Source organism: Hyaena hyaena, unplaced genomic scaffold (genome assembly GCF_003009895.1).
Source record: "Hyaena hyaena isolate Hyena2069 unplaced genomic scaffold, ASM300989v1 scaffold_553, whole genome shotgun sequence".
Classification (NCBI taxonomy): Eukaryota; Metazoa; Chordata; class Mammalia; order Carnivora; family Hyaenidae; genus Hyaena; species Hyaena hyaena.
The window spans coordinates 106,618-119,337 of NW_024081184.1; the positions used below are offsets into that span (position 1 = coordinate 106,618).

The 12,720-nt window shown below is 39.0% G+C and overlaps 1 protein-coding gene across 1 annotated transcript; it reads left to right on the forward strand.

Moving 5' to 3' along the window:
• Positions 1-11,882: 11,882 nt before the first annotated feature.
• On the forward strand, positions 11,883-12,172 carry LOC120247899 (ubiquitin-40S ribosomal protein S27a-like). Its single transcript, XM_039255988.1, has one exon. The coding sequence runs from the start codon at positions 11,883-11,885 to the stop codon at positions 12,135-12,137; it is 255 nt and encodes an 84-aa protein (XP_039111919.1). The 3' UTR covers positions 12,138-12,172.
• The last annotated feature ends 548 nt before the right edge of the window (positions 12,173-12,720 follow it).

The following is a 12,720-nucleotide window of genomic DNA, read 5'->3' on the forward strand; positions in this document are numbered from 1 at the left end:
GAAGGTTATCTACAGTAGTCATCAGTTAAAAGTTCTCTAGCCTCCTCATTTTATTTTTTTTAATTGTCTTATTTTATTTTGAGAGAGGGATAGAGAGCAGGTAAGGAAGGGGCAGAGAGAGAGGGAGACAGAAACCCAAACAGGCTCTGTGCTGTGAGCAGATATGGGGCTCAAACTCATGAACCATGAGACAATGACCTGAGCAGAAATCGAGAGTCTGATGCTTAACTGACTAAGTCACCCAGGCGCCCATAACCTCTTCACTTAAAATTTTCCACCCATTCTATTCTTCTTCTAAGACCTCTCACTGGCCACTGGAGCTATATAGACATTCAAAATATTAGGCAAAGTGAAAAATAAATTCCCAAGAGAAAGCTCCCAGTGTTTTAGAATTCAGACAAGTGGCAAGAAACTAATAATGCTACCGGCACGGCAGGGGTGCCTAAGAGCTGAGAATTCAAATGACTTAGCTCAGGTAAGTAATACGCTGGCAAGTCCCCTCATTAGAACAGTCTGATCTGATGGAAGTTTGAAGAGTCTGGTCTCCTGAAGTGCTGGGACTTCAGCAGCCGACAAAAAGGAGCTGAAGGAGGGGCAGAGCCGGGACCAGGGCAGCCATGGTACGGGACCTCCCCAGCCCGGACCGGGAGGTTGCCCTCTCGTCCCAAACAGTCTGCGAGACTTGGAGAGTCAAAGCTTATCTCGGGGGAGAAAGGGAATGTCTGGCTGTGGCGCCTGGTTTGGGAGCCAGGAGAGGAATCCGTGGCTCTGAGCCCTAATCCCAAACTGCCCATATGATACCTATCTCTGGAAACAAAGTGCCTATCAACAGAGGGATTTTCAAAAACATCTTCTTCATTAATGGAGGCACTACTGAAATGTCTGTGGAGCATTTAGGGGTCACTCACACCTGAAGTTTAACTTTCACTTTTTAAATGTCAAAAGCAAACTGCAAATCTACCAACAGTTAGCAATTTTACCTACTGCTGTCTAATCCTTTTATCCACTGCAAATTCCATTCCAAAGAGAGTCATTAAGGCAAAGTAAAAGTGATGAATACTAACTGATTAGGGAGGGGAAATTAGTGAGGTCCTATTAAAACGAATGCATTTCTAAGCCCTTAATACGATTTCTTTCTTCATTTTTTAAAGTTAGGCACTCAAAGGAATGCATATAAAATCTATATCGGGCAGAAGAATAATAAGAGAAACACTCTTGTACCCGAAACACAGGCTAAGAAGAAGGACACCATCCATACCACTCGAGACATCTGTGTGCTTCTCCCCCGTTTCAAATCCTGCCCCCTCTTCCCTGGAGGTTACCCTAACCATGAATGTCAGGTTTATGACTCCTTGACTTTTCTTTAATATGTGGCTCACCTATGAGAGTAAGTATTCCTAAACCAAGCTACTCAGTTTTTTGCTTTGAGCTTCATAAAAATGGTGTCAGACTGTATGCATTCTGCAACTTACTTCTTTCATTCAACATTCTTGCAATATTCACTCATGTTGATATCCATGGCAAAACTTCGTGTTCACTGCCGTATAATACCCCATTGTTTGACTGTGCTGAAATTTATTTAACCCTTGTCCTCCTGAGAGATATTTGGATTGATTCCAATGTTTCGCTATTGCATACAATTCTGATTGGAACATTACATGTTCCTGGGGATGTGGCAAGAACATCTCTGGGGATTTATTTCTGTTGAGTCATAGAGTTTACACATCTTTAACGTCCCAAATAACGTCAGACTGTTTTCCAAATTGTTGTACGCGATCACCAGCAGTGTGTATTTGTTCCAGTTGCTCTATATCCTTTCTAATTCTTGGTTTTATTTGACATTTCAAGTTTTGGCCATCTAATGAATGTGAAATGTTATCCCTTTGTGATGTTAATTTTCGTTTTCTTGATTTCCAATGAGGCTAAGCATCTGTTCATATGTTTATCAGTTGATCATATTTATTCTTTTATGAAGTGTGTGTTCAAGTCTTTCTGTCAGTTTTCTATGGAATTGTTTGTCTTTTTCTTATTAATTTGTAGAAATTCTTTATATACACTAAATCTTTGTCACTTGATATGTTGCAAATATGTTTCTGACCGGTTCTTTTCACTTATTTATGCTGACCTTTGATAAGCAGAATTTTAAACATAGTTTGTTATTGCTATCTTTGTTCTTCTTTTTACATAATTGTTTCTCACAAGAGGAAAAATAAGCTGGAATTTGGTTCATCCTTAGTGAATGGCTCCCTAGTCCCAGTTGGATAGTATTGGTTGGAATGAATCTGGAGTTGATTCATTTTATTTTACACATATTTTTTTTTTCCACAGCAGGAGTCTGTCCCTAGAGGCCCTCAAAAAGTATGGGCTTTTGTTGATAACTTTCACCTGTTTCTGGGGGAATTCTGCTTAGTGTCAAACAGCCATCAGAATCTCATAGAGATTTTTTGTTCCTGAGAGTCAGTAAGAAGTTGTAAAAAAGAATCTTCATCCTTACTTAGGGTTCATGGTCGTGTGGCAATATAGAACTAACAAACCCGGTATCTAAACCAAGTTCCAATCTTTACCCACTGTGTAAGCTCTCAGACCCTCGGACTTCTTGTTTGTTAAAGGGAGATAATCGCATTTGCCTTATTCCCATTGTGAGAAGCAGTAAGATGATGCGTCCAAGTGCCCACATGACCCGCAGCTCTCCACACATGTCTGCCCCCTTCACCTTAGGAAGGGGCCCTTTAGCGGTCAGCCTGTTCGGTCCATCTGTGACCTTTGGTCAAAAACCTTCCTTCCACCACTCTCGCCAAAGTTGCGTCTGCACCTTTGGCGTGTATGAAGACTGTAGTGGACAAATATTTGTTGGCCAGGGCTTCTCATTGTTTTTTCCTTTTCTTTAAATACTCAGAAATATCAGCATCATGTGCTTAACCATTCCAACTCAACTCAGTCACCATGGCCCTTATATTTGTCAAATGAAAATCCAGTATTATTTTTATAAGCACAAAATCTAGGGAGGAACACTTATGATAAATACAATCGGACATTCTGATTTTCATTTTGTCAATCACAATGTTTCACCCACAAACCCACATAGACTTTCATTCATATTCTCTCTCTCTCTCTCTCTCTCTCTCTCACACACACACACACACACACACACACTCCTTCCTGCTTCTATACACTAGTACACTTCTATACACTAGTATTTCTTAGTTACCATAAGGTACTCAGAGTAGCCAGTTATGATCGGAATGAATCAGGAGCAGTTGCAGTGAGAGTTTGGTTAAAAATCTCCAATTTCATCTTTACTGCTCCTTATAACAGAATTTAAGAAGCTTTCTAAGGCCTTTGTCCTTGATCAGCCTTCATCAATTGACCTCACGCTGGCTAACATCCGGGTTTGTGATCTTGGTAAAGTAAGGAGATACCCTAGCATCTATGCTCTTCATTCTTTCATTAGTCAAATTTATTTTTTAGCCAATGTATCAACTCAGGGTCTCAGGCACTCTTTGTAAGCATCCATTCCTTTATTTTACAATTTCCCCTGCTTGATTAGTTGCACTGGTTCATTTATCATTCTCCCATTCTGAATTACTTTAACAAATTCTTCATTTATCATTTATTTAATCAAAAAATGTATTGTTTCACTTTTTAAAATGTGCTCTTAAATTTACTATTGCAGAAATCACTGTTATAGTTTTTAGTAACTCATAGCTTTGGAATGCACATTGCTTTTATTATATATGCATTAAGATACTTTTATCTCATTCTACTTTCATTAATATCAAAGCCTCCCCTTGATGTGGTGGGTTTTCAATCTTCCTGTTTTCCAATTCTGTACTCCAATAGTTATTTGGATATACCACTCTTCTGGCATGTATTTTATAGTGCTTTGTATCATGATTTTACTTGTGTTAATCTCCTTTCTAGATTGTAGGTGTAACGCAACTGCCTACCTGCCCCCTTTCAAAGATCACTTTCTTCTGGGACACCTGGTTGGCTCAGCTGGTTAAGCATCCGACTCTTGAGTTTGGCTCAGGTCACTATCTCACAGTTCGTGAGTTTGAGCCCCACATCTGGCTCTCTGCTGCCAGTGCAGAGCCCGCTTGGGAATCTCTGTCCCCTTCTCTCTCTCTGCCCCTCCCCCACACGCTCTGTCTCTCTCAAAAATAAATAAACATTAAAAAAAAAAAATAAAAAGATCACTTTCTTCTAATAACCCTGATGAAAGGGGTTTTGTTTCCAGAGAATAGCCTTCAGTTGTCCTCCTGCCACGCACTGCTGGTACCGGCCACTGTAGCCTTGAAGAGGGTGATATAGTGAAAGCTTCACTTCATTTCATTGCCCTCACCGTAGTTTCCTTCAGCACCATTTATGCAGGGTTGTTATGGACAGTATGGTTTATGGGAGTCATAGAAAGGCTAACAACATAGCACAGCAAACAACTTGGAAGTGAACATCACTATCCTATAGTCCCCAGGCCATCCTCGTTACAGAGAATCTCTGAGAACCAAAGGAAAGTTCCTTTGGTTCTCAGACCTTACTGGCCTTCTTGTCTCCTAGTCCTTCTTCGCATCTCTGGGCATCTCCATCCGGTGGTCCCACCCACTCTCTTTCACAATGATTCTCTATAGAAACTCGAGTCTTCTCCCTTTTTTACACATAAACGTTCAGTACTCTCTGTGTCTAGCACATCTAAGTTGTGCCCTTCTCAGCCAAAAAGTTCCATCAGAGTGTCTTCCCAAACAATAGTGTTATGTACCCTGAAAATCAATTTTGCAACTTCCTTATTAGTAGAAGGGGCTGCGATGTATGTGTTTTTTAATAGCATTTTTTCCTACCACACAAACGTGAGGATCTATTTTTAAATTTTTTTTAATGTTTTATTTATTTTTGAGAGAGAGACAGAGTTCAAGTGGGGGAGGAACAGAGAGAGGGAGACACAGAATCCAAAGCAGGCTCCAGGCTCTGAGCTGTCTGCCCAGATCCTGACATGGAGCTCAAACTCACAAACTGTGAGATCGTGACCTGAGTCGAAGTCAGATGCTCAACTGACTGAGCCGCCCAGGTGCCCCACACATGTGAGGATCTTATTTCACACCATTCATAACACCTTACACATAAGATTATTTAATTTTGCTATTCCAGTTCTTTTTTTTTAAGTTTATTTATTTTGAGAGAGAGAAAGCAAAGAGCAGGGGAGGGGCAGAAAGAGTGAGAATCCTAAGCAGCCTCAGCACTGCCAGCGTGGAGCCCAGCACGGGGCTGGAACCCACAAATCGTGAGATCATGACCTGAGCCGAACGAAGTTGGATGCTTAACTGACTGAGCCACCCAGGTGCCTCTACTCCAACTCTTTTAGCCCTTATTTAATAAAAACATTTGCATTTCAATTGTATGTGAGAAGGAGAGGGCAGAATGAGGAAGGAGACAAAACTTAAGTTTTCTTCCTTAGTTGAATGATGAGGTGTCTGGGAAATCATCAGTTTCTGCTCAGGACACACAGGAGAAGGGGCTTTTTTTTTTTTTATGGGGAAAGAATTTCAATTTTGAACATGTCAAGCTTGCAGTATCCATAGGACATCAGATAACAATCCCCAGAAGGCACTAGACATACACTTGTTGGTATTCAAGATAGAAGTGATTTGTTTCTTGATTTGGAAATCATTAGCATATAAGGTACTGGTTAAGCTGTAAAAGAAATCACTCAGAATACCAAGGAAAAGACAAGAAGAGCAGTGAGAGAAAGCATGATAGATACAGAAGTCAGTGGACAAATGATGCTCCTAGAAAGAATAGAACAAATAGAACAGATGCAATAATCAAATATATAGCAGAAGAAAACATAAGAGTAAAGTGCTAGAAGGATTTTAAGAGAAGTCAGAGTGAAGACAAGAAGGTCCATTATTGCTACACTTATTTATCATTGTTGTTAAAGTAAATCCTATCCAATAAAAAGATAGAAAGGAAGAGAGGGAGGGAGGGGTTTTATTATTTGCAATATTATCAATGTTTGCAAAAGATAAGATTGTGTAACTAGGAAATCCAAGAGAATCAAAGCTACTAGAACCAAGAGAGTAATAGTACCCATTTACAAAATAAAAACTGTTGTCCTAACACATCTCAGAAACCACCATTTAGAAAATAAAGTGGAAAGCTATCGAAATAAATATCATGCACAATACAAACAAGGGGGGTGGGCGCCTGGGTGCCTCAGTCAGTTGACTGTCCGACTTCAGCTCAGGTCATGAGATCTCACCGTTCGTGAGCTGGAGCCCTGCATGGGGCTCTCTGCTGGAAGCACGGAGCTCTGTCCCCTCTCTCTCTGCCCCTGCCCCATGTGTACTCTCTCAAAACTAAATAAAGCATTGTAAAAACATAAAAAATAAAAACAAAAACAAAATAAGGAAAGAACTATGTTTGGAAATGCAGAGGAAAGAAGTTAAAGGTTCTTCTTCTTACGTCCCGTGTTAGAGGTGGTAATTACACCCCACATTTTTGCTGATGCTGCACATGTGCAAGTTGTGAGTCTCCAGTCAAATAACAAGCTCCTGGACTATAGGACCGGGTCTTCCTTTCTGTTTCTTATCTGAAATCTAGTGGAAAGCTGACCACAGAAGAGGGCTAAAACCATCTGACTCATGTTGTTTTTGTGCCTTTTTTTTTTTTCTTTCCAATTTGACTTAAACGTTAAGTAGAGACTTAACAGGAGAAAATAACCACTTTGAGAACTAATGAAAACATATCACTATATCAAAATTATTCTTCTAACTACCTCCCCCGACTCTGAGAACTAATAGTTCCACAACACAAGATTTAGTGTCCACATTCCTGTTAAATTTTTCTTGCTTCAACGAAGCACATTTTATAAAAAGACCTTTTAAACATGAATCTGCCGGAATACCCATAAGAACCAGGGTCCTCAAACAGATTTAGGGTGGAGGGAAAGAGAAAGCAAACTCTTTCAAACCAAAGTTTTCACCTCTCCTGTCACTTTTGTTCCTCAACCTTCTTGCTGGCGGGGGGTTTGGGGGGGTGGGGTCGGGGGGGATTACCTGGTGCACCAAGGAAAATAATTAGCACATCTAACTCCTAAGAAAGTAAGGCACAACGGGGAAGATAATTAGTACATCTAAGTCAAGCAGAGAAAAACAGATACCATATGATCATGCTTACATGTGGAATCTAAAACAAACAAACAAGCAAACAAAACTTCTAGAAAAAGCGATCAGGCTTGTTGCCAGAGGTGGAGTACGGGGGGAGAAGGAATTAGAGGAAAGTCGTCAAAAGGTACAAACTTCCAGTCATGATGTACAACGTGAAGAATGGCTAGTACTACTGTGGAAAGTTAAGAGAGTAAATAAATCCCAAGAATTCTCATCACAAGGAAATTATTTTCCTTTTTAAAAAAATATATCTACAGGAGAAGATGGATGTTAGTTAAAGCTATTGTGGCAAGGTAATCGTTTGACAACAACTGTAAATCAAGCCATCATGTTGTATGCCTCATGCTTATACAGTACTGTATGTCAATTATGTCTCAATAAATCTGAGAAAACAATCCAGGTGAGTCCAGAGTGATACATGAAGAATTGTTTGTTAACTTAAGACTACATCACTGGTGTCTTTTGCCTCATGGTTGACTGCGTTTAGGTCCCTGCCTTAATTAGAAGAGAGTCACGCGAGAAGTACAAAAAATGCTTAAGGAAATTTCAAACAAGTGGGGTGTAATAGTGTTGTATTATGGTTATAATCTGCATTTTCCTGATGTCTATTGTAGTCAAGCACTTCTCATAAAAGACTTCTGGTTTTGGCAATATTATAACCTGAAAAATGTTCCAGCTGAAAAACCTTTTCAAAGATGGATAAAATACAGTAACTTTCTGCTAAGCGATCAGATCTTAAAAGTCCTTATCATGAAATGCCTGGGTGGCTCAGTCGGTTAAGCAGCCAACTTCAGCTCAGGTCATGATCTCACAGATTTTGAGTCTGAGCCCCGAGAGCCTGGAGCCTCTTTCATATTCTGTGTCTCCCTCTCTCTCTGCCCATCCCCCCACTCACCCTCTGTCTGTCTCCAAAAAAAGAATAAACTTAAAAAATTTAAAAAAAATTCTTATCACAAGGGAAAAAATTGTAACTATGTATGGTGAAGGATGTTAATTAAACTTATTGTGGTAATCATTTCACAAGACAGTTGACCCTTGACCAACATGGATTTGAACTGTGTGGTGGTCACTTATACGGAGATTTTTTTATAGTACAGTCATGTATTTTCTCTTCCTTATGATCTTCTCAATAACATTTTCTTTTCTCTAGCTTACTTTTTTTTTAAGTTCAGTATAGTTAACATACAGTGTTCTATTAGTTTCAGGTATACAATAGGGATTCAACAATTCTATACTTTCCTCAATGCTCATCCTAAGTGTACTCTTAATTCCCTTCACCTATTTCACCCATCCCCCTACCCACCTCCCCTCTGGTAGCCATCCATTTATTCTTAAAGTTATAGCTGCTTACTTTAAGAATACAATATATAGGGGCACCTGGGTGGCATAGTCGGTTAAGCGTCCGACTTTCGTTTAGGTCATGATCTCGCGGTTCATGGGTTCGAGCCCCACGTCGGGCTCTGTGCTGACTGCCAGCTCAGAGCCTGGAGGCTGTTTCAGTCTGTGACTCCCTCTCTCTCTGACCCTCCCCTGCTCACGCTGTCTCTCTCTCTCTCTCTCTCCTAGAAATAAATAAAACATTAAAAAAAAGAATACAATATATAATGCATATAATATACAAAATATGTGTCAATCAACTGTTTATGTTATTGGTAAGGCTTCTGTCAACAGTAGGCTATAAGTAGTTTTGGGGGAGCCAGAAGTCATCTGTGAATTTTTGACTGTGTGGAGGTCAGCATCCCTAACCTCACATTCTTCAAGGGTCAACTGTACATACATATATCAAATCACTATGCTGTACACCTAAAACTAATACAATGTTTTATGACCATTATATCTCAATTTAAAAAAACAGAGCAACTTTCTCCTAAATATATGGCTGAATTTTAAGAAGGTAAGGAAAACCCTCCAAGATGAAAAATGTAGGAAGAACTAAAGACAAAATTAAAAATTTAAGCTGAGACTAGGACTACCTGGGGGTAAAGAATCTATCTTATGAAGCCAGGGGCTTGACTTTTGGTTTTCTCTTTTTGATTGGTTATGGAGTTTCTTTTTTAAATAAACTTTTTTTAGTAAATGTCTTTGAAGTATGACAAGCACAAATCATAATTGCATGCTTTGATTAATTCTAACAATGTGAACAGATCCATGTAAGCAGCACTCACACCACGAAGCAGACTTTTTTGCAAGCGATCCAGTAGCTTTCCTTGTGTCCTGTTTAGTCACTACTCACCTCTCCACGGGAAATCCTAACAGCGCCAAATTACTTTTGCCTGTTTGGCCTTTATATAATGAAAACACACAGTAGGTACTCCTCAAAGTCTGGCCTTTTTTGCTTAACATCATGTTTGTAAGATTTATCTATGCTTTTGCATTAAGTTGTGATTCACTCGCTCTCGTTGGCATATAGTAGTCCGGTGTATGAATATACTGTAATTTGTTATCCTTTCTACTGCAGATGGACATTTGGGTTGTTTTCACATTTGAGTTATATTGAATAGTGCTACTGTTAACATACTATACCTACCTTTTTGTTAGCATCTGCACATATTTTTCTGTATATACCTAAGAGCAGAATTGGTTGACCATAGAGTACATTCCTATATTCCTACAAAATGTAAGTGTAGGATGCTGATAGTTCAGTAGATACTGCCAAATAATTTTCCAAAGTGGATGTACCAATTTATTTATTTATTTTTAGGTTTTAAAATTTTTTATTTTTTTAAAGTTAACATGTGCATAAAGGGAAACTGAGAAACACAAGAAGCAAAGAACAAAGTCATCCGTAATCATCACAAGCAGTTTCTAGTTTGACTTCTAGGTCCCATGTGTGTACCTACACAACTAAGCATTTTAATGTAATTAAGACTGAACAGTTACGTATCATGCTTTTTTACACACCATGAATATTTACCATTTCAAAGTCTCAAAACTACGAGTATTTTGATAACCAAGAATACACTACACCAACGCCATCTGAAAGAAAAAAATGTAATCCTGCGTTTCTTGGCGACAAACATGGCAGCAGGCCTCAAGATAAAGATACTGGCAGAGTTACAATTAAAATACCGCATTCCCTTAATGTTCAATTAAAAATGAGACAAAGTAACAGAGTATACAAAGTATAATGCTTCTAAAAGAATTCATTCTCCAACCTATACTATTCAAATATTAGCAAGGAGGTATGTTTCCACTGAATCACTTAATGTATTCCTATAGGGATGTACCAATTTATATTTCAACCAGCTGTATGAAAGCTCCACCAACACTCAGTATTGTTTGTCATTTTCATTTTGGCCATTCTGATCGGAGCACAGTAGTATTGCGTTATGGTCATAATTTGCATTTTCCTGATTACTGTTAAAGTTGAACACATTTTCATATGTTTCTTGGAAATTAGGGTATCCTCTTTTGCAAAGAGCCTGTACAAGTCCTTTGCCCATATGTCTTTTGGGTTGTCTGCCTTTTTCTTATTGATTTGTAGGAGTTCTTTAAATGTTCTGAACTATAAGTCCACATATATACAAAAGAAGTCATTTTTTTTCTGTTCTGTACTTGGCTTTTCATTGTCTTCACGATGTCTTTTGATAAATACAAGTTTTTAATTCAATATAGACCAGTCTAACAGTTTCTTTCATTTACGGGTAGAGCTTTTTGTGTCTTTAAGAAATCTTTGCTTAGCCCAAGGTCATGGAGACATTCTTCTATGTTTTCTTTTAAATATTCTATTGTATTTAACATTTAGATCACACTCCATCTGGAAGTTATTGTTTCTGTATGGCCAAACTTCATTTCGTTTCAAATGGATATCCAATTGACACAGAACCATCTTTCTACTGCAGCATCCTGTTTTTCATAATTCAGGTACCATATATGTGTTTCTGGACTCTATGTTCTGTTCCACTGGTCTGTCATCTATCTTTGCACCAGGACCATGCTGGTAAGACTGGTAAGATAAAGACTGGTGTAGAATGAATCCTTACAAAGCTACAAAATAGAAGAAAATCCTGTTGTGAAACATTAGTAGACCCAGTTATGGCATATCAGACACTTCCCCCGAGAATCTCAGGGAAAAGAATTACCATCTAGAGATTATTTTAAAACATGTTTAAGATACATAAAAAGAAGAGATCAGAAACGGGAAAAAAAGCAATGTTTTTTTAATAAAAGACTAAGATGACTGAAAAATGAATCAAATAGAATTTTGAGGAAAGTAACATAAACTCCTTAAAATTGACAGTATTCATTGAATCCATGCAAGTGGCAGACCTTAGTGAAATATGTGATAGGTTTTCACCGTGGAAGCATAAACATGACCCCTGATTATTGTCCTTTCCAACTGCAGACATCAAGCAAACTTCCATCTTTTAAAAAAAAAAAATGTTTATTTTTGAGAAAGTACAAGCAGAAGAAGGGCAGAGAGAGGGGGACAGAGCATCTAAAACTGGCTCTGCCCTGACAGTAGTGAGTCCAGTGTGGGGCTCGGACTCACGAACCTCGAGATCATGACCTGAGCCGAAGTCAGACATTCAACCGACTGGGCCACCCAGGTACCTTCCATCTTTTGTTGTGACATGCTTAATGCAACAGCAGACAAGAAATAAGCAGGAAATATTCTGAATGGACTGGGCATCCCTACCGATTCATCTCCAGAGTATTTGTCTGCCTTAAATGTTAAATGTCATAAATGTTAGTGAAACACCACCAAGAAGTAGTGCTCAAAAAATGACCCAGCATGCTAAAAAAAGGAAGAAGAAGTCTTACACCACTCCCAGGAAGAATAAGCATAAGAGAAAGAAGGTTAAACTGGCAGTTCTGAAATACTATAAGGTGAATGAGAATGGCAAAATCAGTCGCCTTCATCGGGAGTGCCCTTCGGATGAATGTGGTGCTGGAGTTTTTATGGCTAGCCACTTTGACAGACATTATTGTGGCAAATGTTGTCTGACCTACTGCTTTAACAAACCCGAAGACAAGTAATTATATATGGGTCAATAAAAGACATGAACTAAAAAAAAAAAAAAAAAAAAAATGACCCAGCAAAATAGAAATTCAAAGGGAGCTTTCCAGATGGTTAAGCAGTGAGCGTTGGAGGGGTTTTTTAATGCCACCTACGCAAAATAAGCCGCATCTGGTTGATTCAGGCTCAGGTTGTGTTACAGAATTATGGAGACATAATTCTCCATATTTACTTTCCCCAACCTGGACAGTGGAACCGGCTTTTGGAGTCAATTCTGGATTTAAATTCTGGTTATACCAGTTATTGCTGTATCTGGCCCAGAGCGGACATCTAGTCCCTGAGGCCTCCTTTCTCCCATTCCAGAAGCCTTAACAGAGCCCGAGTACACACAACGATCGTGGTTTTGCCCATCTGAGTCATAAGGACCCTCATGAAATGGTAGCGATTTACAATCACCGGGTCGGTCACTGCGCTATTTTACATACATTATTTCATTCCAATCCTCGCAATAACCCTGAGATAGATACAGATACAGATAAAGATAAATTTTCCCATTATTCGCCCAAGATCACACACTAAATTGCACCAGAAATGAGATTTGAA

Coding starts and splice junctions, on each gene's coding strand:
- LOC120247899 (XM_039255988.1), top strand. CDS start 11,883: ATGACCCAGCATGCTAAAAAAAGGAAGAAGAAGTCTTACACCACTCCC.